Source organism: Oncorhynchus masou, chromosome 17, assembly GCF_036934945.1.
Source record: "Oncorhynchus masou masou isolate Uvic2021 chromosome 17, UVic_Omas_1.1, whole genome shotgun sequence".
Classification (NCBI taxonomy): Eukaryota; Metazoa; Chordata; class Actinopteri; order Salmoniformes; family Salmonidae; genus Oncorhynchus; species Oncorhynchus masou.
Window position 1 is genome coordinate 44,332,103 of NC_088228.1, and position 27,556 is coordinate 44,359,658.

The 27,556-nt window shown below is 44.5% G+C and overlaps 1 protein-coding gene across 1 annotated transcript in view; it reads right to left on the reverse strand.

Annotated features, from left to right (window-relative positions):
- The window catches only part of LOC135559083 (sterile alpha motif domain-containing protein 10-like), a 125,343-nt gene that overhangs the window by 37,181 nt on the left and 60,606 nt on the right, over positions 1-27,556 (reverse strand). Inside the window, exon 3 of the mRNA XM_064993450.1 lies at positions 17,698-17,866. Coding sequence (XP_064849522.1) covers positions 17,698-17,866 — 169 coding nt within the window. The remainder of the gene's footprint in view (positions 1-17,697; positions 17,867-27,556) is intronic.

Sequence of the window (27,556 nt, forward strand, 5' to 3'; positions counted from 1 at the left end):
CAACTAACAACCCATGTAGGCTACCACCAGTAACAACTAACAACCCATTTAGGGTACCACCAGTAACAACTAACAGCCCATGTAGGATACCACCAGTAACAACGAACAACCCATGTAGGGTACCACCAGTAACAACTAACAGCCCATGTAGGCTACCACCAGTAACAACTAACAGCCCATGTAGGCAACCACCAGTAACAGCTAACAACCCTTGTTGACCACCAGTAACAACTAACAACCCATGTAGGATACCACCAGTAACAACTAACAGCCCATGTAGGATACCACCAGTAACAACTAACAACCCATGTAGGATACCACCAGTAACAACTAACAACACATGTAGGCTACCACCAGTAACAACTAACAACCCATGTAGGCAACCACCAGTAACAGCTAACAACCCTTGTTGACCACCAGTAACAACTAACAACCCATGTAGGCAACCACCAGTAACAACTAACAGCCCATGTAGGATACCACCAGTAACAACTAACAACACATGTAGGCTACCACCAGTAACAACTAACAGCCCATGTAGGCAACCACCAGTAACAACTAACAACCCATGTAGACCACCAGTAACAACTAACAACCCATGTAGACCACCAGAAACAACTAACAACCCATGTAGGGTACCACCAGTAACAACTAACAACACATGTAGGCTACCACCAGTAACAACTAACAACACATGTAGGCTACCACCAGTAACAACTAACAACCCATGTAGACCACCAGAAACAACTAACAGCCCATGTAGGCTACCACCAGTAACAACTAACAACCCATGTAGGATACCACCAGTAACAACTAACAGCCCATGTAGGATACCACCAGTAACAACTAACAGCCCATGTAGGATACCACCAGTAACAACTAACAGCCCATGTAGGCAACCACCAGTAACAGCTAACAACCCTTGTTGACCACCAGTAACAACTAACAACCTATGTAGACTACCACCAGTAACAACTAACAACCCATGTAGGATACCACCAGAAACAACTAACAACCCATGTAGGCTACCACCAGTAACAACTAACAACCCATGTAGGATACCACCAGAAACAACTAACAACCCATGTAGGCTACCACCAGTAACAACTAACAACCCATGTAGGGTACCACCAGTAACAACTAACAACCCATGTAGGGTACCACCAGTAACAACTAACAACCCATGTAGGGTACCACCAGTAACAACTAACAACCCATGTAGGATACCACCAGTAACAACTAACAACCCATGTAGACCAACAGTAACAACTAACAACCCATGTAGACCACCAGTAACAACTAACAACCCATGTAAACCACCAGTAACAACTAACAACCCATGTAGACTACCACCAGTAGCAACTAACAACCCATATACGATACCACCGGTGACAGCTAACAACATGGGAAACAATATGCTATAAATTCACTTTTCTGCACCCTAAAAAAAGTTAAACTTTTCAACAGTTATCTTGAAGTTGGTGGTAGCAGTGGTCAGGATACAACTTGAATGTCAAAAACAAACAAACAATGAATAAAAATGCATTTCGCTTTAGGAACTCTAAATCAAACTGCACTTAAGGAAACCTGATTAAGGAGTTAAGCATGCCTACTGTGGAGGGTCCATGTTATTCGGGATCCTTGGGACATCCCTACCCATTGAAGTTGAAGCCAAGATAACAAACAGATCACCAACCATTTCTAATCTCACCGTACCTTCTCCACTGTGCAATCTGGTTTCAGAGATGGTCATGGGTGCACCTCAGCCACGCTCAAGGTACTAAACAATATCATAACCGCCATCGATAAGAGACATTACTGTGCAGCCGTATTCATGGACCTGGCCAAGGCTTTCGACTCTGTCAATCACCACATTCTTATTGGCAGCCTTGGTTTCTCAAATTATTGCCTCGCTTTGTTCAGTATGTCAAATCGGAGGGCCTGTTGTCCGGACCTCTGGCAGTCTCTATGCGGGTGCCACAAGGGTTCAATTCTCGGGCCGACTCTTTTCTCTGTTACATCAATGATGTCGCTCTTGCTGCGGGTGATTCCCTGATCCACTTCTATGCAGATGACACCATTCTGTATAACTCTGGCCCTTCTTTGGACACCGTGGTAACTAACCTCCGGACGAGATTCAGTGCGATACAACTTTCCTTTATTGGCATCCAACTGCTCTTAAAATGCTAGTAAAACTAAATGCTTTTCAACCGATCGCTGCCCGCACCTGCCCGCCCATCCAGCATCACTACTCTGGGCAGTACTGACCTAGAATATGTGGACAACTACAAATACCTATGTGTCTGGTTAGACTGTAAACTCTCCTTCCAGACCCACATTAAGCATCTCCAATCCAAAATTAAATCTAGAATTGGCTTCCTATTTCACAACAATGCATCCTTCACTCATGCTGCCAAACATACCTTCGTAAAACCGACCATCCCTCCGATCCTCGACTTCGACGATGTCATTTACAAAATAGCCTCCAACACTCTACTCAGGAAACTGGATGCCATTCGTTTTGTCACCAAAGCCCCATATACTACCCACCACTACGACCTGTACACTCTCGTTGGCTGGGACTCGCTTCATATCCGTTGCAAAACCCACTGGCTCCAGGTCATCTACAAGTCTCTGCTAGGTAAAGCCCCGCCTTATCTCAGCTCACTGGTCACGATAGCAGCACCCACTCGTAGCACTTACTCCAGCAGGTATATCTCACTGGTCAACCCCAAAGCCAATTCTTCCTTTGGCCGCCTCTCCTTCCAGTTCTCTGTTGCCAACGCCCGGAACGAACTGCAAAAATCTCTGAACCTGGAGACTCTTATCTCCCTCACTAGCTTTAAGCACCAGCTGTCAGAGCAGCTCACAGATCACTGCACCTGTACATATACACTTTTCACCCCAGTATCTCAACTGCACATTCATCTTCTGCACATCCTACCATTCCAGTGTTTAATTGCTATATTGTAATTACTTTGCCACCATGGCCTATTTATTGGCTTACCTCTCTTATCTTACCTCATTTGCACATGTTGTATATATTACATTTAAGTCATTTGGCAGACGCTCTTATCCAGTATCTACTGTATTATTGACTGTATGTTTGTTTATACCATGTGTAACTCTGTGTTGTTGTATGTGTCGAACTGCATTGCTTTATCTTGGCCAGGTCTCAGTTGTAAATGAGATCTTGTTCTCAACAAGCCTACCTGATCAAATAAAGGTGAAATAAATAAATAAATAAAAAGGTCAGGGTCAGAGTTATGGTTAAGGTTAGGGTACAGGTTAAGGTTAAGGTTAGGGTACAGGTTAAGGTTAAGGTTAGGGTACAGGTTAAGGTTAAGGTTAGGGTACAGGTTAAGGTTAAGGTTAGGGTACAGGTTAAGGTTAGGGTTTAGGATAGGGACGTTCCACGGATCCTGATGGCCTACTGTGAAGTCAAAAACAGTTTATCCACATCTCTCCCCACCAGAGAAACAATAACTGTCACGCCTTGGTCTTAGTATTTTGTGTTTTAGTTAATTAGTTGGTCAGGCCAGGGTGTGACATGGGTTTATGTTTGTTGTATTTCTTAGTGAGGTTTTTTAGTTATTGGGATTGTGGCTGATTAGGGGTGTGTGTTGCTTAGGTTTGGCTGCCTGAGGCGGTTCTCAATCAGAGTCAGGTGATTCTCGTTGTCTCTGATTGGTAACCGTATTTAGGTAGCCTGGGTTTCACTTTGTATTTTGTGGGTGATTGTTCCTGTCTCTGTGTTAGTGTTCACCAGACAGGCTGTATAGGTTTTTCACGTTCCGTTTGTTGTTTTTGTTATTTCATGTATCGTCATTTTGTTCTATTAAAAACATGAGTAACCAACACGCTGCATTTCGGTCCGACTCTCTTTCGACAAACGAAGAACGCCGTTACAATAATAACAGAGTTGATGTGTCATAACACCAATAAAACCTAATGGTCAAACAGGAAAAGGGTTTCAATCATTTTTACATCATTCATTTATCCCATAGGGAATTTTAGAAACATTAAAAATAAGAGCTGTGTTTCCTGTCGGCTGGCGTGATGTTTTGATTACCATGTCAATCACTCTCTGACAAGGTGATGTTTATATTTTGGTTCAGTATACACTAACAGTCAAACGTTTGGACACACCTACTCATTCAGGGAATTTTCATTATTTTTTACTATTTTCTACATTGTAGAATAATAGTGAAGACATCAAAACTATGAAATAACACAAATGCAGTAACCAAACAAGTGTTAAACAAATCAAAATATATTTATATTTGAGATTCTTTAAAGTAGCCACCCTTTGCCTTGCTGACAGCTTAAATCAGAAGTTATTATTGGTCACATAGACATGGTTAGCAGATGTTATTGGTCACATAGACATGGTTAGCAGATGTTATTGGTCACATAGACATGGTTAGCAGATGTTATTGGTCACATAGACATGGTTAGCAGATGTTATTGGTCACATACACATGGTTAGCAGATGTTATTGGTCACATAGACATGGTTAGCAGATGTAATTGGTCACATACACATGGTTAGCAGATGTTATTGGTCACATACACATGGTTAGCAGATGTTATTGGTCACATACACATGGTTAGCAGATGTTATTGGTCACATACACTGGTCAGGAGATGTTATTGGTCACATAGACATGGTTTACAGATGTTATTGGTCACATACACATGGTCAGCAGATGTTATTGGTCACATAGACATGGTAAGCAGATGTTATTGTTCACATAGACATGGTTAGCGGATGTTATTGGTCACATACACATGGTCAGCAGATGTTATTGGTAACATATACATGGTTTGCAGATGTTATTGGTCACATACACATGGTTAGCAGATGGCATTGGTCACATACACATGGTTAGCAGACGTTATTGATCACATACACATGGTTAGCTGATGTTATTGGTCACATAGACATGGTTAGCAGATGGCATTGGTCACATACACATGGTTAGCAGATGTTATTGGTCACATACACATGGTCAGCAGATGTTATTGGTCACATACACATGGTTAGCTGATGTTAATGCTCACATAGACATGGTTAGCAGATGTTATTGGTCACATAGACATGGTTAGCAGATGTTATTGGGCACATATACATGGTTAGCAGATGTTATTGGTCAAATACACATGGTTAGCTGATGTTTTTGGTCACATTGACATGGTTTGCAGATGGTTTTGGTCACATACCCATGGTTAGCAGATGTTATTGGTCACATAGACATGGTTAGCAGATGTTAATGAGAGTTTAGCGAAATGCTTGTGCTTCTAGTTCTGACAGTGTGGTAATATCTAACAAGTAATCTAACACTTCCCCAAGAACTACCGAATACACACAAATCTAAAGAGGTGAATGAGAATATGTACATATAAGTATATGGATGAGCAAAGGACGAGCAGCATAGGCACGGTGCAATATATGGTATAAAATACAGTATATACAGTACATGTGATATGAGTACTAAGATATGCAATTATTATTAAAGTGGCATTATTTAGAGTGCATTGTATAAAGTGACTAGTGATCAATTTATTAAAGTGGCCAGTGATTGGGTCTCCATGTAGGCAGCAGCCTCTCTGAGTTAATGATTGTTGTTTAGCAGTCTGATGGCCTTGTTTGAGTTGTTTATCAGTCAGCTTTGATGCACCTGTACTGACTTTGCCTTCTCGTGGTGTGAGCAGGCAGTGGCTAGGGTGGTTGATGTCCTTGATGATCTTTCCGGCCTTCGGATACTGTAGGTGTTATGGAGGGCAGTTAGTTTGCCCCCAGTGATGCGTTGTGCAGACCGCACCACCCTCTGGAGAGCCTTGCGTTTGAGGTAGGTGCAGTTGCCATACCAGGCTGTGATACAGCCCAACAGGATGCTCTCGATTGTGCATCTGTTGAAGTTTGTCAGAGTTTTGAGTGACAAGCCAAATTTCTTCAGCCTCCTGAGGTTGAAGAGGGGCTGTTGCACCTTCTTCGGCACACTGTCTGTGTGAGTGGACCATTTCAGTTTGTTTGTGATGTGTACGCCAAGGAACTTAAAACTTCCCACCTTCTCTACTGCTGTCCCCTCGATGTGGATAGGTGGGTGCTCCCATTGCTGTTTCCTGAAGTCCATGATCAGCTCCTTTGTTTGGTTGACGTTGAGTGAGAGGTTGCTTTCCTGACACCACACTCCGAGTCCCCCCCCCATCTCTTCCCTGTAGGCTGTCTTGTTGTTGTTGGTAATCAAGCCCACTACTGTTGTGTCGTCTGCAATGATTGAGTTGGAGGTGTGCATGGCCACGCAGTCGTGGGTGAATAAGGAGTACAGGAGTGGGCTGAGCACGCACCCTTGTGGGGCCCCAGTGTTGAGGGTCAGTGAAGTGGAGATGTTGTTTCCTACCTTCACCACCTGGGAGCAGCCCTTCAGAAAGTCCAGGACCCAATTGCACAGGGCAGGGTTGATACCCGGGGCCTCCAGCTTGATGATCAGCTTGGAGGGTACTATGGTTCTGAATGCTAAGCTGTAGTCAATGAACAGCATTCTAACATAGGTATTCCCTTTGTCCAAATGGGATAGGGCAGTGTGCAGTGTGATGGCGATTGCGTTGCCTGTGTACCTGTTGGGGCGGTATGCAAACTGAAGTGGGTCTATGGTGGTTGGTAAGGTGGAGGTGATATGATCATTGACTAGTTTCATAAAACACTTCATGATGACAGAAGTCAGTGCTACGGGGCGGTAGTCATTTAGTTCAGTCATCTTTGCCTTCTTGGGTGCAGGAACAATGGTAGCCATCTGAAGCATGTGGGGACAACAGACTGGGATAGGGAGCGATTGAATATGTCCGTAAACACACCAGCCAGCTGGTCTCTGCATGCTTTGAGGACATGGCTAGGGATGCCGTCTGGGCCAGAAGCCTTGCGGGGGTTAACACGTTGTAAATGTTTTACTCACGTCAGCCACGGAGGAGGAGAGAGCGGGGGGCGCAGTCCTTGTTAGGGGCCGCGACGGTGGCATTGTATTATCCTCAAAGTGGGCAAAGAAGGTGTTTAGTTTGTCTGGAAGTGTGACGTACGTGGCTGGTTTTCTTTTTGTGGTCCATGATTTCCTGTAGACCCTTCCACATACGTCTCGTGTCTGAGCCATTGAATTGCGACTCCACCTTGTCCCTGTACTGGCATTTCATTTGTTAGATTGCCTTGTAGAGGGAATAACTACACTGTTTATATTCAGACATATTCCCATCCATCCACGGTTTCTGGTTTCTGCACTTCCTTTATAAACTCACTCACTGAGTCAGTTTATATGTCAATGTTGTTCTCTGAGGCTGACCAGAACAGCTTTGCACACTCTTTAAATTCTCTCAACTAGCTTAATTTATTCTTCATTTATTTTTTAACCTTTATTTATACAGGTTTTTCTCATTGAGATAACATCTCTTTTCCAAGAGAGACTTGGTCCAATAGCAGTAGGGGGAACCACGTTTCAGACAAAACAACTTACACACACTAACACAACATTAAACAAAACTATAAACACACATACAGTACAACAATTACATATTACGTTAAAAACACAAACATCTTGACTAAAAACAGCTGCCCTAAAGACAATTACACTCTTGTATGATATTTACATCAATCAAGTGTTAAAACTCCACCAACGAAACTAGATCATCACATTTTAAAATGTTCAGGAGAGAATTCCAGGACCACGGAACTGAGTAACTAAAACTATTTCTACCATGACCTGTTCTAATTCTTGGTACTGTTAAAATCAAATGAAAATGGGACTGTAATTGATATTTATTTACCGACCTGATTAAAAAAGAACAGAGATAAAATAGCATTTTACCCAATATGGCCTTATAAATCAGTGTATACAGTGTTGAAGCCTACACAAGGTCAATGACAACCAGCCAACAGCACTGTAGAGATCATAATGATGTGGTAGACGTTTTTGAACTGTAATGAACCTGAGGGCTGCATGATACACTGAATCAAGTGCTCTCAGGGTAGAGGCCTGCATATACACCACCGTTTGAAAGTTTGGGGTCACTTAGAAATGTCCTTGTTTTTTAAAGAAAATCACATTTTTTGTCCATTAAAATAACATCAAATTGATCAGAAATACAGTGTAGACATTGTTCATGTTGTAAATGACTATTGTAGCTAGAAGCAGCTGATTTTTTATGAATATCTACAGCTGAAGTTGGAAGTTGACATACACTTTAGCCAAATACATTTAAACTCAGGTTTTTCACAATTCCTGACATTTCATCCTAGTAAATATTCCCTGTCTTAGGTCAGTTAGGATCACCACTTTATTTTAAGAATGGGAAATGTCAGAATAATAGCAGAGAGAATAATTTATTTTAAGCTTTTATTTATTTATTCACATTCCCAGTTGGTCAGACGTTTACATACACGCAATTAGTATTTGGTAGCATTGCATTTAAATTGTTAAAGTTGTTAAATTGTTGAATTTGTATTTTTTTATTTCACGTTTATTTAACCAGGTTGAGAACAAGTTCTCATTCACAACTGCGAGCTGGCCAAGATAAAACAGTGAACAGGTACAGTGATCGGTAAGCTGCTCTGACAGCAGATGCGTAAAATTAGAGAGGGAGATATAAGACTCCAGCTTCAGAGATTTTTGCAATTCGTTCCAGTCATTGGCAGCAGAGAACTGGAAGGAAAGGAGGCCAAAGGACGTTTTGGCTTTGGGGATGACCAGTGCAATATACATTCTGGAGCGGGTGCTATGGGTGGGTGTTGCTATCGTGACCAGTGAGCTGAGATAAGGCGGGGCTTTACCTAGTAAAGACTTAAAGATGACCTGGAGCCAGTGGGTTTGGAGAGTTATATGTAATGAGGGCCAGCCAACGAGATAATAGAGGTCACAGTGGTGGGTAATATATGGGGCTTTGGTGATAAAACAGATGGCACTGTGAAAGGCTACATCCAATTTGCTGAGCAGAGTGTTGGAGGCTATTTTGTAAATTACAATTACATCGCAGAAGTGGATGATTGGTAGGATAGTCAGTTTTAGGGTATGTTTGGCTGCATGAGTCAAACTTGGGTCAAACGTTTCGTGTAGCCTTCCACAAGCTTCCAACAAAAAGTTGGGTGAATTTTGGCCCATTCTTCCTGACAGAGCTGGTGTCACTGAGTCAGGTTTGTAGGCCGCTTTTTCAGTTCTGCCCACAAACTTTCTATGGAATTGAGGTCAGAGCTTTGTGATGGCCACTCCATACCTTGACTTTGTTGTCCTTAAGCCATTTTGCAACAACTTTGGAAGTATGCTTGGGGTCAGCGCCCATTTGGAAGACCCATTTGCGACCAAGCTTTAACTTCCTGACTGATGTCTTGAGATGTTGCTTCAATATATCCACATAATTTTCCTCACACATGATGCCATCTATTTTGTGTCCCTCCCTCCTGCAGCAATGCACCCCCACAAAATGATGCTGCCACCCCCATGCTTCACGGTTGGGATTGTGTTCTTCGGCTTGCAATCTCCCCCTTTTTCCTCCAAACATAGCGATGGTCATTATGGCCAAACAGTACTATTGGTTCATCAGACCAGAGGATATTTCTCCAAAAAGTGCGACCTTTGTCCCCATGTGCAGTTGCAAAACGTAGTCTGGCTTTTTTATGGCGGTTTTGGAGCAGTGGCTTCTTCCTTGCTGAGCGGTCTTTCAGGTTTATGTCGATATAGGACTCGTTTTACTGTGGATATAGATACTTTTGTACCCGTTTCCTCCAGCATGTTCACAAGGTCCTTTGCTGTTGTTGTGGGATTGATTTACATTTTTCACACCAAAGTATGTTCATCTTGTGGGAGCAAAACTTATGACTATGATTATATTTCCATTATTAGCAGCATCTAGGCTGTCCACTTTGAGGAGCTTAGACAGAATGGCTATTTTAGCAATGGATAGTCCGCACCTTTGGGGGGTACTGTCATGCCCTGGGCATAGAGAGGCTTTTTATTCTCTATTTTGGTTAGGCCAGGGTGTGACTAGGGTGGGCATTCTATGTCCTTTTTCTATGTTTTGTATTTCTATGTCTTGGCCAGGTATGGTTCTCAATCAGGAACAGCTATCTATCATTGTCTCTGATTGAGAACCATACTTAGGGACCCTTTTCCCCCAACTGTTTTGTGGGAAGTTAACTTTGTAGTTGTTCAGGGCACATAGCCGAAAGCTTCACGGTTGTTTTTTTGTTCTTCGTTTTGTTGGCGTCATTTTTAAATAAAGTTAAAATGTACGCTGACCATGCTGAACCTTGTTCCAGTCCTTCAGCCAGCCGTGACAAAGATCAAATCAAATCAAATTTATTTATATAGCCCTTCGTACATCAGCTGATATCTCAAAGTGCTGTACAGATACCCAGCCTAAAACCCCAAACAGCAAGCAATGCAGGTGTAGAAGCACGGTGGCTAGGAACTCCTCCCTAGAAAAACTAGGAAGAAACCTAGAGAGGAACCAGGCTATGTGGGGTGGCCAGTCCTCTTCTGGCTGTGCCGGGTGGAGATTATAACAGAACATGGCCAAGATGTTCAAATGTTCATAAATGACCAACATGGTCAAATAATAATAAGGCAGAACAGTTGAAACTGGAGCAGCAGCACGGTCAGGTGGACTGGGGACAGCAAGGAGTCATCATGTCAGGTAGTCCTGGGGCATGGTCCAAGGGCTCAGGTCTTCCGAGAGAGAGAAAGAAAGAGAGAATTAGAGAGAGCATATGTGGGGTGACCAGTCCTATTCTGGCTGTGCCGGGTGGAGATTATAACAGAACATGGCCAAGATGTTCAAAAATGACCAGCATGGTCGAATAATAATAAGGCAGAACAGTTGAAACTGGAGCAGCAGCACGGCCAGGTGGACTGGGGACAGCAAGGAGTCATCATGTCAGGTAGTCCTGGGGCATGGTCCTAGGGCTCCGGTCCTCCGAGAGAGAGAAAGAAAGAGAGAAAGAGAGAATTAGAGAATGCACACTTAGATTCACACAGGACACCGAATAGGACAGGAGAAGTACTCCAGATATAACAAACTGACCCTCGCCCCCCGACACATAAACTACTGCAGCATAAATACTGGAGGCTGAGACAGGAGGGGTCAGGAGACACTGTGGCCCCATCCGAGGACACCCCCGGACAGGGCCAAACAGGAAGGATATAACCCCACCCACTTTGCCAAAGCACAGCCCCCACACCACTAGAGGGATATCTTCAACCACCAACTTACCATCCTGAGACAAGGCTGAGTATAGCCCACAAAGATCTCCGCCATGGCACAACCCAAGGGGGGGGAGCCAACCCAGACAGGATGACCACATCAATGAATCAACACACTCAGGTGACGCACCCCCTCCAGGGACGGCATGAGAGAGCCCCAGCAAGCCAGTGACTCAGCCCCTGTAATAGGGTTAGAGGCAGAGAATCCCAGTGGAAAGAGGGAAACTGGCCAGGCAGAGAGAGCAAGGGCGGTTCGTTGCTCCAGAGCCTTTCCGTTCACCTTCACACTCCTGGGCCAGACTACACTCATATGACCCACTGAAGAGATGAGTCTTCGGTAAGGACTTAAAGGTTGAGACCGAGTTTGCGTCTCTGACATGGGTAGGCAGACCGTTCCATAAAAATGGAGCTCTATAGGAGATAGCACTGCCTCCAGCTGTTTGCTTAGAAATTCTAGGGACAATTAGGAGGCCTGCGTCTTGTGACCGTAGCGTACGTGTAGGTATGTACGGCAGGACCAAATCAGAGAGATAGGTAGGTAGGAGCAAGCCCATGTAATGCTTTGTAGGTTAGCAGTAAAACCTTGAAATCAGCCCTTGCTTTGACAGGAAGCCAGTGTAGAGAGGTTAGCACTGGATTAATATGATCCATTTTTTTGGTTCTAGTCAGGATTCTAGCAGCCGTATTTAGCACTAACTGAAGTTTATTTGTGCTTTATCCGGGTAGCCAGAAAGTAGAGCATTGCAGTAGTTTAACCTAGAAGTGACAAAAGCATGGATGAATTTTTCTGCATCATTTTTGGACAGAAAGTTTCTGATTTTTGCAATGTACGTAGATGGAAAAAAGCTGTCCTTGAAATGGTCTTGATATGTTCTTCAAAGGAGAGATCAGGGTCCAGAGTAACGCCGAGGTCCTTCACAGTTTTATTTGAGACGACTGTAAAACCATTAAGATTAATTGTCGGATTCAACAGAAGATCTCTTTTTTTCTTGGGACCTAGAACAAGCATCTCTGTTTTGTCCGAGTTTAAAAGTAGAAAGTTTGCAGCCATCCACTTCCTTATGTCTGAAACACATGCTTCTAGCAAGGGCAATTTTGGGGCTTCACCATGTTTCATTGAAATGTACAGCTGTGTGTCATCCGCATAGCAGTGAAAGTTAACATTATGTTTTCGAATAACATCCCCAAGAGGAAAAATATATAGTGAAAACAATAGTGGTCCTAAAACGGAACCTTGAGGAACACCAAAATTTACAGTTGATTTGTCAGAGGACAAACCATTCACAGAGACAAACTGATATCTTTCCGATAGATAAACCAGGCCAGAACTTGTCCGTGTAGACCAATTTGGGTTTCCAATCTCTCCAAAAGAATGTGGTGATCGATGGTATCAAAGCAGCACTAAGGTCTAGGAGCACGAGGACAGATGCAGAGCCTAGGTCCGATGCCATTAAAATGTAATTTAACACCTTCACACGTGCCATCTCAGTGCTATGATGGGGTCTAAAACCAGGCTGAATCATTTTGTATACATAGTTTGTCTTCAGGAAGGCAGTGAGTTGCTGCGCAACAGCCTTTTCTAAAGTTTTTGAGAGGAATGGAAGACTCGATATAGGCTGATAGTTTTTTATATTTTCTGGGTCAAGGTTTGACTTTTTCAAGAGAGGCTTTATTACTGCCACTTTTAGTGAGTTTGGTACACATCCGGTGGATAGAGAGCCGTTTATTATGTTCAACATAGGAGGGCCAAGCACAGGAAGCAGCTCTTTCAGTAGTTTAGTTGGAATAGGGTCCAGTATGCAGCTTAAAGGTTTAGAGGCCATGATTATTTTCATCATTGTGTCAAGAGATATACTACTAAAACACTTGAGCGTCTCTCTTGATCCTAGGTCCTGGCAGAGTTGTGCAGACCCAGGACAACTGAGCTTTGAAGGAATACGCAGATTTAAAGAGGAGTCCGTAATTTTCTTTCTAATAATCATAATCTTTTTCTCAAAGAAGTTCATGAATTTATCACTGCTAAAGTAAAAGTCATCCTCTCTTGGGGAATGCTGCTTTGTAGTTAGCTTTGCGACAGTATCAAAAAGTAATTTCGGATTGTTCATATTTTCCTCAATTAAGTTAGAAAAATAGGATGATCGAGCAGCAGTAAGGGCTCTTCGGTACTGCACGGTACTGTCTTTCTAAGCTAGTCGGAAGACTTCCAGTTTGGTGTGGCGCCATTTCCGTTCCAATTTTCTGGAAGATTGCTTCAGAGCTCGGGTATATTCTGTGTACCAGGGAGCTAGTTTCTTATGAGAAATGTTTTTAGTTTTTAGGGGTGCAGCTGCATCTAGGGTATTGCGCAAGGTTAAATTCCTCAGTTCGGTGGTTAACTGATTTTTGTCCTCTGGCGTCCTTGGGTAGACAGAGGGAATTTGGAAGGACATCAAGGAATCTTTGTGTTGTCTGTGAATTTATAGCACGACTTTTGATGTTCCTTGGTTGGGGTCTGAGCAGATTATTTGTTGCAATTGCAAATGTAATAAAATGGTGGTCCGATAGTCCAGGATTATGAGGAAAAACATTAAGATCCACAACATTTATTCCATGGGACAAAACTAGGTCCAGAGTATGACTGTGACAGTGAGTGAGTCCAGAGACATGTTGGACAAAACCCACTGAGTTGATGATGGCTCCGAAAGCCTTTTGGAGTGGGTCTGTGGACTTTTCCATGTGAATATTAAAGTCACCAAAGATTAGAATATTATCTGCTATGACTACAAGGTCCGATAGGAATTCAGGGAACTCAGTGAGGAACGCTGTATATGGCCCAGGAGGCCTGTAAACAGTAGCTATAAAAAGTGATTGAGTAGGCTGCATAGATTTCATGACTCGAAGCTCAAAAGACGGAAACGTCTTTTATTGTTGTAAATTGAAATTTGCTATCGTAAATGTTAGCAACACCTCCGCCTTTGCGGGATGCACGGGGGATATGGTCAAGACGAACTTACTTTGGTGTGAAAAGTGTAAATCAATCCCAGAACAACAGCAAAGGACCTTGTGAAGATGCTGGAGGAAACAGGTACAAAAGTATCTATATCCACAGTAAAACAAGTCCTATATCAACATAACCTGAAAGGCCGCTCAGCAAGGAAGAAGCCACTGCTCCAAAACCGACATAATGCCAGACTACGGTTTGCAACAAATGATGTCAATTAGCCTATCAGAAGCTTCTAAATCCATGACATCATTTTCTGGAATTTTCCAAGCTGTTTAAAAGGCACAGTCAACTTAGTGTATGTAAACTTCTGACCCACTGGAATTGTGATACAGTGAAGTATAAGTAAAATAATCTGTCTGTAAACAATTGTTGGAAAAAGTACTTGTGTCATGCACAAAGTAGATGTCCTAACCGAATTGCCGAAACTTTAACAAGAAATGTGTGGAGTGGTTGAAAATGTGTTAATGACTCCAACCTTAGTGTTTGTAAACTTCCGACGTCAAGTTTACATAGCCTTCCCTTTCTTTCCCAAAAACGCAGCGTTCCTTCTTTCTTAGATCACCTCGCATGAATGGTCTTTACATCTCCTGGTGAGAGACTGTAACCCGCTTCCTAAAACCCACTTTCTTAGCTCACATTGCATGAATGGTCTTTACATCTGCTAGTGAGAGACTGTAACCCGCTTCCTAAAACCCACTTTCTTAGCTCACGTCGCATGAATGGTCTTTACATCTCATAGTGAGAGACTGTAACCCGCTTCCTAAAACCCACTTTCTTAGCTCACATCGCATGAATGGTCTTTACATCTCCTAGTGAGAGACTGTAACCCGCTTCCTAAAACCCACTTTCTTAGCTCACATCTCATGAATGGTCTTTACATCTCATAGTGAGAGACTGTAACCCGCTTCCTAAAACCCACTTTCTTAGCTCACGTCGCATGAATGGTCTTTACATCTCATAGTGAGAGACTGTAACCCGCTTCCTAAAACCCACTTTCTTAGCTCACATCGCATGAATGGTCTTTACATCTGCAAGTGAGAGACTGTAACCCGCTTCCTAAAACCCACTTTCTTAGCTCACATCGCATGAATGGTCTTTACATCTGCTAGTGAGAGACTGTAACCCGCTTCCTAAAACCCACTTTCTTAGCTCACATCGCATGAATGGTCTTTACTTCTGCTAGTGAGAGACTGTAACCCGCTTCCTAAAACCCACTTTCTTAGCTCACATCGCATGAATGGTCTTTACATCTCCTAGTGAGAGACTGTAACCCGCTTCCTAAAACCCACTTTCTTAGCTCACATCGCATGAATGGTCTTTACATCTGCTAGTGAGAGACTGTAACCCGCTTCCTAAAACCCACTTTCTTAGCTCACATCGCATGAATGGTCTTTACATCTGCTAGTGAGAGACTGTAACCCGCTTCCTAAAACCCACTTTCTTAGCTCACATCGCATGAATGGTCTTTACATCTGCTAGTGAGAGACTGTAACCCGCTTCCTAAATCCGACAGTTACCTGTGATAGCGTGGTGGGAGAAGGCCACACATTACCTGTGATAGTATATGGTGGGAAAAGACAACACATTACCTGTGATAGTATATGGTGGGAGAAGACAACACATTACCTGTGATAGCGTGGTGGTAGAAGGTCACGCATTACCTGTGATAGTATATGGTGGGAGAAGGCCACACATTACCTGTGATAGTATATGGTGGGAGAAGGCCACACATTACCTGTGATAGTATATGGTGGGAGAAGGCCACACATTACCTGTGATAGCGTGGTGGGAGAAGGCCACACATTACCTGTGATAGTATATGGTGGGAGAAGGCCACACATTACCTGTGATAGTATATGGTGGGAGAAGGCCACACATTACCTGTGATAGTATATGGTGGGAGAAGGCCACACATTACCTGTGATAGTATATGGTGGGAGAAGGTCACACATTACCTGTGATAGTATATGGTGGGAGAAGGCCACACATGACCTGTGATAGTATATGGTGGGAGAAGGCCACACATTACCTGTGATAGTATATGGTGGGAGAAGGCCACACATTACCTGTGATAGTATATGGTGGGAGAAGGCCACACATTACCTGTGATAGTATATGGTGGGAGAAGGCCACACATTACCTGTGATAGTATATGGTGGGAGAAGGCCACACATTACCTGTGATAGTATATGGTGGGAGAAGGCCACACATTACCTGTGATAGTATATGGTGGGAGAAGGCCACACATTACCTGTGATAGTATATGGTGGGAGAAGGTCACACATTACCTGTGATAGTATATGGTGGGAGAAGGCCACACATTACCTGTGATAGTATATGGTGGGAGAAGGCCACACATTACCTGTGATAGTATATGGTGGGAGAAGGCCACACATTACCTGTGATAGTATATGGTGGGAGAAGGCCACACATTACCTGTGATAGTATATGGTGGGAGAAGGCCACACATTACCTGTGATAGTATATGGTGGGAGAAGGCCACACATTACCTGTGATAGTATATGGTGGGAGAAGGCCACACATTACCTGTGATAGTATATGGTGGGAGAAGGCCACACATTACCTGTGATAGTATATGGTGGGAGAAGGCCACACATTACCTGTGATAGTATATGGTGGGAGAAGGCCACACATTACCTGTGATAGTATATGGTGGGAGAAGGCCACACATTACCTGTGATAGTATATGGTGGGAGAAGGCCACACATTACCTGTGATAGTATATGGTGGGAGAAGGCCACACATTACCTGTGATAGTATATGGTGGGAGAAGGCCACACATTACCTGTGATAGTATATGGTGGGAGAAGGCCACACATTACCTGTGATAGTATATGGTGGGAGAAGGCCACACATTACCTGTGATAGTATATGGTGGGAGAAGGCCACACATTACCTGTGATAGTATATGGTGGGAGAAGGCCACACATGACCTGTGATAGTATATGGTGGGAGAAGGCCACACATTACCTGTGATAGTATATGGTGGGAGAAGGCCACACATGACCTGTGATAGTATATGGTGGGAGAAGGCCACACATTACCTGTGATAGTATATGGTGGGAGAAGGCCACACATGACCTGTGATAGTATATGGTGGGAGAAGGCCACACATTACCTGTGATAGTATATGGTGGGAGAAGGCCACACATGACCTGTGATAGTATATGGTGGGAGAAGGCCACACATTACCTGTGATAGTATATGGTGGGAGAAGGCCACACATGACCTGTGATAGTATATGGTGGGAGAAGGCCACACATTACCTGTGATAGTATATGGTGGGAGAAGGCCACACATTACCTGTGATAGTATATGGTGGGAGAAGGCCACACATTACCTGTGATAGTATATGGTGGGAGAAGGCCACACATGACCTGTGATAGTATATGGTGGGAGAAGGCCACACATTACCTGTGATAGTATATGGTGGGAGAAGGCCACACATTACCTGTGATAGCGTGGTGGGAGAAGGCTTCTACATAGGTTAGGTAGTTGTGTGGACAGTGTTTCTTTAGCCACTTGCAGACGTCCTGTTGGGTCCACAGCACCACTGGTTTGGACAGACTGGACAGCGTTGGGCTGGTGTGGTACACAGTGAAGGCTTCTCCTGGATGCAGCTGAAACACACAGAGTATGGGGGTTACTGTGTGTGTGTGTGTGTGTGTGTGTGTGTGTGTGTGTGTGTGTGTGTGTGTGTGTGTGTGTGTGTGTGTGTGTGTGTGTGTGTGTGTGTGTGTGTGTGTGTGTGTGTGTGTGTGTGTGTGTGATGTTTTGTTGAGTGAGTGTACTCTGTGTTGTGACTGAGTGATTGTGAACATTATTTCTGGTGACAGAGTGTGTGTCCTTTGTATTATCTTTGACTCTTCCAGGTCAGCTGCCTTAGTGCTCCCAGCAGTGTGATGGCAGTGGGCCCGGCTGTGTGAGATCTGACAGTGTCTGTCACCTCCCTCCCCCTTCTTAACACTGTTGAGAAAGCTGTGACATTGCTGTCGACCCCGCTTCTGCTTTGTAATACTCTCACACATGCACGTACATGCGCGCACACACACACACACACACACACACACACACATTGCTCGTCCTTATTCAGCTGGCATAATTACAGGGTTGAATATGTCCATTCATAAGGTCATTGACCGTTAATAAGGTCAGACCAGAGCCAGCATCTCTCTGATGGATTACATTCATACATGCCTCCCATTAATCCAGCCTGTGATTGGCCCAGTGGTTGAAGCAAGGCGATCGGCTAACATCCTTTAATTCCATAAAATAAGCCACACAAACAGAGTTTTTAAAAGGTTCTGCACCATCACTCAATTTAATATGGCCAACAACGGGTAACTGCCAAAATAAAGGAAACACCAACATAAAGTGTCTTAATAGGACGTTGGGCCACCACAAACCAGAACAGCTTCAATGCACCTTGGCATGGTTTCTACAAGTATCTGGAACTCTATTGAAGGGATGTGACTCCATTCTTCCACGAAAAATCCCATCATTTGGTGTTTTGTTGATGGTGGTGGAAAACACTGTCTCAGGTGCTGCACAGAATCTCCCATAAGTGTTCCATTGGTTTGAGATCTGGTGATTGATACGGCCGTGGCGTATGGTTTACATCATTTTCATGCTTATCCAACCATTCAGTGACAACTCGTGCCCTATGGATGGGGCCATTGTCATCCTATGTGGGTATAGCCATGGTAGCCAAAATAATGGCTAAAATAATGGCCTCCCCAGCATTTTTATACATGACCCTTAGCATGATGGGATGTTAACTGCATGTACACACACACACACACACACACACACACACACACACACACACACACACACACACACACACACACACACACACACACACACACACACACACACACTGTGTGTTTCAGGTGCATCCAGAAGAAGCCTTCACTGTGTACCACACCAGCCCTACACTGTCTGGTATCCTCCTGAACCTCTCTCCACTCCTCTCATTCCACGACCATCCATCAGGCTTTATCTCCTCTCTTATCTTTTGTCTCTCTGCCTGTCTCTATCCTTCCTTCCCTACTCTGGGTTTATAGCCATTCATGAAGCCGTGTCTCCCCTTGGCCAGCTCTGTGCTGTAAAAACTCACCCTTAAATCCTAGATACCTACTTCTAAAACCACAGAGCCTCTCATTCATTACAGCAGAAAGAGATGAGGGGGAGGTGTGTGTGAATGGGTGGGATCTCAACCATGTAAAAGCCATCTTTGACTGATTATCCAAGTCAGAGGATAGAGAGGGGAAGCGCTGGTGTAATGAGTGTGCTGAGAGTCAGGAAGCAAGTACAGGGAGTGAGTGTTTTAATAAATAAACACGAAACAAACGCACCAACATGAAACAGTCAATATCACCTGAGGAAAGAACCGAGGGGAGTGACAGATATAGGGAAGATAATCAAGGAGGTCATGGAAGGTCAAAAGATGCTGGTGCACGATGGTGACAGGTGTACAGCCTGATGACCTAGAGGTCAGAGAGGGAGTATCGGTGACAGGTGTACAGCCTGATGACCTAGAGGTCAGAGAGGAGTATAGGTGACAGGTATGATGGAGGTCAGATAGGTGACAGGTGTACAGCCTGATGACCTAGAGGTCAGAGAGGGAGTATAGGTGACAGGTGTACAGCCTGATGACCTAGGTGTAGGTCAGAGAGGGGAGTATAGGTGACAGGTGTACAGGATAATCAACAGCCTGATGACCTAGAGGTCAGAGAGGGAGTATAGGTGACAGGTGTACAGCCTGATGACCTAGAGGTCAGAGAGGGAGTATAGGTGACAGGTGTACAGGATAATCAACAGCCTGATGACCTAGAGGTCAGAGAGGGAGTATAGGTGACAGGTGTACAGCCTGATGACCTAGAGGTCAGAGAGGGAGTATAGGTGACAGGTGTACAGGATAATCAACAGCCTGATGACCTAGAGGTCAGAGAGGGAGTATAGGTGACAGGTGTACAGCCTGATGACCTAGAGGTCAGAGAGGAGTATAGGTGACAGGTGTACAGGATAATCAACAGCCTGATGACCTAGAGGTCAGAGAGGGAGTATAGGTGACAGGTGTACAGCCTGATGACCTAGAGGTCAGAGAGGGAGTCAGGTGTAGAGGGAGGTATAGGTGACAGGTGTACAGCCTGATGACCTATCAGAGAGGGAGTATAGGTGACAGGTGTAACAGCCTGATGACCTAGAGGTCAGAGAGGGAGTATAGGTGACAGGTGTACAGCCTGATGACCTAGAGGTCAGAGAGGGTGACAGGTACAGCCTGATGACCTAGAGGTGACAGGTGTACAGGATAATCAACAGCCTGATGACCTAGAAGCCAGAGAGGGAGTATAGGTGACAGGTGTACAGCCTGATGACCTAGAGGTCAGAGAGGGAGTATGACAGGTGACAGGTTGTGATGACCTGGCCAGAGAGGGAGTATAGGTGATGACCCGAGAATCAGGAGATGTGAATGTGTAAGGTGACAGGTGTACAGGATAATCACCAGCCTGATGACCTAGAAGCCAGAGAGGGAGTATAGGTGACAGGTGTACAGCCTGATGACCTAGAGGTCAGAGAGGGAGGATAGGTGACAGGTGTTTCAGCCTGATGACCTAGAGGTCAGAGAGGGAGTATAGGTGACAGGTTATCCTGATGACCTAGAGGTCAGAGAGGGAGTATAGGTGACAGGTGTAATGCCTGATGACCTAGAGGTCAGAGAGGGAGTATAGGTGACAGGTGTACAGGATAATCAACAGCCTGATTACCTAGAGGTCAGAGAGGGAGTACAGGTGACAGGTGTACAGCCTGATGACCTGGAGGTCAGAGAGGGAGTATAGGTGACAGGTGTACAGGATAATCAACAGCCTGATGACCTAGAGGTCAGAGAGGGAGTATCGGTGACAGGTGTACAGCCTGATGACCTAGAGGTCAGAGAGGGAGTATAGGTGACAGGTGTACAGGATAATCAACAGCCTGATGACCTAGAGGTCAGAGAGGGAGTATAGGTGACAGGTGTACAGCCTGATGACCTAGAGGTCAGAGAGGGAGTATAGGTGACAGGTGTACAGGATAATCAACGGCCTGATGACCTAGAGGTCAGAGAGGGAGTATAGGTGACAGGTGTACAGCCTGATGACCTAGAGGTCAGAGAGGGAGTATAGGTGACAGGTGTACAGCCTGATGACCTAGAGGTCAAAGAGGGAGTATAGGTGACAGGTGTACAGGATAATCAACAGCCTGATGACCTGGAGGTCAGAGAGGGAGTATAGGTGACAGGTGTACAGCCTGATGACCTAGAGGTCAGAGAGGGAGTATAGGTGACAGGTGTACAGCCTGATTACCTAGAGGTCAGAGAGGGAGTATAGGTGACAGGTGTACAGCCTGATGACCTAGAGGTCAGAGAGGGAGTATAGGTGACAGGTGTACAGGATAATCAACAGCCTGATGACCTGGAGGTCAGAGAGGGAGTATAGGTGACAGGTGTACAGCCTGATGACCTAGAGGTCAGAGAGGGAGTATAGGTGACAGGTGTACAGGATAATCAACAGCCTGATGACCTGGAGGTCAGAGAGGGAGTATAGGTGACAGGTGTACAGCCTGATGACCTAGAGGTCAGAGAGGGAGTATAGGTGACAGGTGTACAGCCTGATGACCTAGAGGTCAGAGAGGAGTATAGGTGACAGGTGTACAGGATAATCAACAGCCTGATGACCTGGAGGTCAGAGAGGGAGTATAGGTGACAGGTGTACAGCCTGATGACCTAGAGGTCAGAGAGGGAGTATAGGTGACAGGTGTACAGGATAATCAACAGCCTGATGACCTGGAGGTCAGAGAGGGAGTATAGGTGACAGGTGTACAGCCTGATGACCTAGAGGTCAGAGAGGGAGTATCGGTGACAGGTGTACAGCCTGATGACCTAGAGGTCAGAGAGGGAGTATAGGTGACAGGTGTACAGCCTGATGACCTAGAGGTCAGAGAGGGAGTATAGGTGACAGGTGTACAGCCTGATGACCTAGAGGTCAGAGAGGGAGTATAGGTGACAGGTGTACAGCCTGATGACCTAGAGGTCAGAGAGGGAGTATAGGTGACAGGTGTACAGCCTGATGACCTAGAGGTCAGAGAGGGATTATCGGTGACAGGTGGGTGAAAGAGAGATGCTTCTGTGGATGATTGTCTTAAATGAAAGATAATATCAATCCTCTCTGGGCTCCATGTTTTATGGTTGGTATTATGCCTGGTTCATGAGTGTTGGTAGCAATTGTAGAATACTAATGGAATGTTAATGTGTAATCTTTACTCATTCTTTGTCATCTCACCCTCTTTTGCCATGCCTGTTTCTTTTCCTAGATGTGTTCCCTTGTTCCCCTTGTCTCTGTGATTTGTTCCTGTATTCATGTCTATTCCCTTCTTTCTCCTCTGTCCTCACTCTTCTCTCTCTGGACTATATTCATTCCCCTGTTCCTATCCTTCAACCACCTCTCCTTCCTGCCTTTCATTCTAATGTTGTTCTCTAATGTCTTTCACCTCCTCTACTCCCCATCAAGTCCATTACTCTCCCTCTCCTCTGACTCTCTATACTCTCCTTGTCTTCTCCCCCTCCCTCCATCTTGTCATCCCTCTCTTTCTCCCCTCCATATCCCTTCCTGCACCTTTTTTCCTCACTTCTCATTTCCTCTCCTTTCCAATCAGCAGCTCGACCTTGAGTTCTGAGTTTCTAGCTGTCTGTCTGATTGTCTGTTGTATGTGTGAGAGAAGGAGAAAGTGTGTGTCTTTGCCACTGCACATCTTCCTGTGTGTGTCCTCTGTTCTCCAGTGGCGCTGAATCAGTGGATTCCAGGGCTCCCTCCACATCCACCAATAAGACATTCAGCCTCCTCCCTAGAGCCTGCTAGTCCCGCGCCCTCTGCACCTCCGCACACACTCCCCTGCCCCCTGACACACACACACATCCCACTCTCATTTATCAAAAGGGCTCAGCCAATTAGCAGAGGAAAGCCCTGGAGGTGTGTGTGTGTATGTGTGAGTGTTACAAAGCAGAAGCAGGGTAGACAGCAGTCACAGCTTTCTTAACAATGTTACCACTCTCTTCCAATTCCCCTCCTCCCTCTGCAACCCATCTCTTGCCCTTTCGCCTCTGTCTATCACTCTGTTGGACTGGCCACCCCACATAGCCTGGTTCCTCTCTAGGTTTCTTCCTAGGTTTTGGCTTTTCTAGGGAGTTTTTCCTAGCCACCGTGCTTCTACACCTGCATTGCTTGCTGTTTGGGGTTTTAGGCTGGGTTTCTGTACAGCACTTTGAGATATCAGCTGATGTACGAAGGGCTATATAAATAAATTTGATTTGATTTGATTTGTTGCTCTTCTTCTTTCACTCTCTTCACACTCCCTTCCCTTTGCCTACCCTCATCTTTGACCTTCTCTCTTCTCTCCTCTCTCTTTTCCCTTTTCATTCTCTTTTTTCTGCCTCCATCTCTCCTCTCTCTCTCTTCCCTTTTCATTGTCTTTCTCTACCTCCATCTCTCCTCTCTCTCTCTTCCCTTTTCATTGTCTTTCTCTACCTCCATCTCTCCTCTCTCTCTCTTCCCTTTTCATTGTCTTTCTCTACCTCCATCTCTCCTCTCTCTCTCTTCCCTTTTCATTGTCTTTCTCTACCTCCATCTCTCCTCTCTCTCTCTTCCCTTTTCATTGTCTTTCTCTGCCTCCGTCTCTCCCCTCTCTCTCTTCCCTTTTCATTGTCTTTCTCTGCCTCTGTCTCTCCCCTCTCTCTCTTCCCTTTTCATTGTCTTTCTCTGCCTCTGTCTCTCCCCTCTCTCTCTTCCCTTTTCATTGTCTTTCTCTGCCTGTCTCTCCTCTCTCTCTCTTCCCTTTTCATTGTCTTTCTCTACCTGTGTCTCTCCTCTCTCTCTCTTCCCTTTTCATTCTCTTTCTCTGCCTCCGTCTCTCCTCTCTCTCTTCCCTTTTCATTGTCTTTCTCTGCCTGTCTCTCCTCTCTCTCTCTTCCCTTTTCATTGTCTTTCTCTACCTCCGTCTCTCCTCTCTTTCTCTTCCCTTTTCATTCTCTTTCTCTGCCTCCGTCTCTCCTCTCTCTCTTCCCTTTTCATTCTCTTTCTCTACCTCCGTCTCTCCTCTCTCTCTTCCCTTTTCATTCTCTTTCTCTGCCTCCGTCTCTCCTCTCTCTCTCTCTTCCCTTTTCATTCTCTTTCTCTACCTCCGTCTCTCCTCTCTTTCTCTTCCCTTTTCATTCTCTTTCTCTACCTCCGTCTCTCCTCTCTCTCTTCCCTTTTAATTCTCTGCCTACGTCTCTCTCCTCTCTCTCTCTACCCTTTTCTCTTCCTTTTTCATTCTCTGCCTCCGTCTCCCATCTCACTCTCTATCCTCTCTCTCTCTTCACTTTTCATTCTCTGCCTCCGTCTCGCCTCTCTCTCTTCCCTTTTCATTCTCTGCCTCCGTCTCTCCTCTCTCTCTCTACCCTTTCTCTCTTCCCTTTTCATTCTCTTTCCCTCCCTCTTCTCTCCTTTACTGTCATGTCATTTTTCAATCACCCCTTTAATATCTCCCTCCAACCCAAAGTCCTTGACAGACATGTTGCACCATCCTTAATCACACCTTTAATATCTCTCTCCAACCCAAAGTCCTTGACAGACATGTTGCACCATCCTTAATCACCCCTTTAATATCTCCCTCCAACCCAAAGTCCTTGACAGACATGTTGCACCATCCTTAATCACACCTTTAATATCTCTCTCCAACCCAAAGTCCTTGACAGACATGTTGCACCATCCTTAATTTCCCCTTTAATATCTCTCTCCAACCCAAAGTCCTTGACAGACATGTTGCACCATCCTTAATCACACCTTTAATATCTCTCTCCAACCCAAAGTCCTTGACAGACATGTTGCACCATCCTTAATCACCCCTTTAATATCTCTCTCCAACCCAAAGTCCTTGACAGACATGTTGCACCATCCTTAATCACACCTTTAATATCTCTCTCCAACCCAAAGTCCTTGACAGACATGTTGCACCATCCTTAATCGCCCCTTTAATATCTCTCTCCAACCCAAAGTCCTTGACAGACATGTTGCACCATCCTTAATCACCCCTTTAATATCTCTCTCCAACCCAAAGTCCTTGACAGACATGTTGCACCATCCTTAATCACCCCTTTAATATCTCTCTCCAACCCAAAGTCCTTGACAGACATGTTGCACCATCCTTAATTTCCCCTTTAATATCTCTCTCCAACCCAAAGTCCTTGACAGACATGTTGCACCATCCTTAATCACCCCTTTAATATCTCCCTCCAACCCAAAGTCCTTGACAGACATGTTGCACCATCCTTAATCACCCCTTTAATATCTCTCTCCAACCCAAAGTCCTTGACAGACATGTTGCACCATCCTTAATCACCCCTTTAATATCTCCCTCCAACCCAAAGTCCTTGACAGACATGTTGCACCATCCTTAATTTCCCCTTTAATATCTCTCTCCAACCCAAAGTCCTTGACAGACATGTTGCACCATCCTTAATCACCCCTTTAATATCTCTCTCCAACCCAAAGTCCTTGACAGACATGTTGCACCATCCTTAATCACCCCTTTAATATCTCTCTCCAACCCAAAGTCCTTGACAGACATGTTGCACCATCCTTAATTTCCCCTTTAATATCTCTCTCCAACCCAAAGTGCTTGACAGACATGTTGCACCATCCTTAATTTCCCCTCACACCTCCTCAACCCCGACCTATATCACTCACAATAACCCTTCATATACCCTACCTCCAACATATAATATATACTATATCTCCATCCATTCTTATCTCCCTTCTTCTATAGTATCAGAATCCCCCGTATGTCCCTATTTCAACAGGACACCTCATATTTCCCTCCCTATATTAAGCTTTGTATGTCACGTCTCATTCCAGAATCCATGAGCTCACTTCAGTATTCATTCAGACTCCTTCACCATTGAGTGAGAGGACTGGGTCCCTGTCTCAGTAAAACTCTGATGGCTCTCTCTAAGGACTGAGTGCCAGTAAAATGTCCATGATCTCAGTGGAGCAGACTTCATTTGGGCTGGATGGGATTATTTCTTCTTCTTTCTTTCTCTGTCTGCCCTCTCTCTTTCTAGCCTCTCTCTGTCTGCCCTCTCTCTTTCTAGCCTCTCTCTGTCTGGCCTCTCTCTGTCTCAACTGTCTACAAACTGACAAATTACAAAAAATAAAGCATAAAACCAACCATCATCTCAATATACACAACTGGACACACTCTTTTTCTATTCTATGCATTCACATTCCTTTCTGAAGGAAAGGTGTTATGTTGTTTCTGCTGCCTAGGAGGTCAATGACTGTCAGTAATGAGGAAACTATCCTAATCAGAGGCCAATACATCCCTGTCTCTCTCACTCTCTCACTCTCAAATTCACTCTCTCTCCCTCAAATTCAATTTAATTTATTGGGAAACATACGTTAACATGGCCAAAGTAAGTGAAATAGATAATAAACAAAAGTGAAATAAATAATAACAATGAAAGGTAAACATTACACTCACAGAAGTTCCAAAAGAATAGACAAATTTCAAATGCCATATTATGTTTATGTACAGTGTTGTAACAAATAGTTAAAATACACAAGGGAAATAAATAAACATAAATATGGGTTGTATTTATAATGGTGTTTGTTCTTCACTGGTTTACCTTTTCTTGTGGCAACAGGTCACACATCTTGCTGCTGTGATGGCACACTGTGGTATTTCACTCAGTAGATATGGGAGTTTATCAAATTTCGGATTGTGCAGATCCACAAAGAATTTGAAAACAATCTGAGGAAAATATGTGTATCTAAAATGGTCAAACATTGGGCAGGAGGTTAGGAAGTGCAGCTCAGTTTCAACATAATTTTGTGGGCAGTGAGCACATAGCCTGTCTTCTCTTGAGAGCCAGGACAGGCTACGGCGTCCTTTCTCAATAGCAAGGCTATGCTCACTGAGTCTGTACATAGTCAAAGCTTTCCTTAAGTTTGGGTCAGTCACAGTGGTCAGGTATTCTGCCACAGTGTACTCTCTGTGTAGGGCCAAATAGCATTCTAGTTTGCTCTGTTTATTTGTTATTTCTTTCCAATGTGTCAAGTAATTATCTTTTTGTTTTCTCATGATTTGGTTGGGTCTAATTGTGTGTTGCTGTCCTGGGGCTCTGTGGGGTATGCTTGTGTTTGTTAAGAGAGCCCCAGGACCAGCTTGCTTAGGGGTCTCTTCTCCAGGTTCATCTCTCTGTGGGTGATGGCTTTGTTAAGGAAGGTTTGGGAATC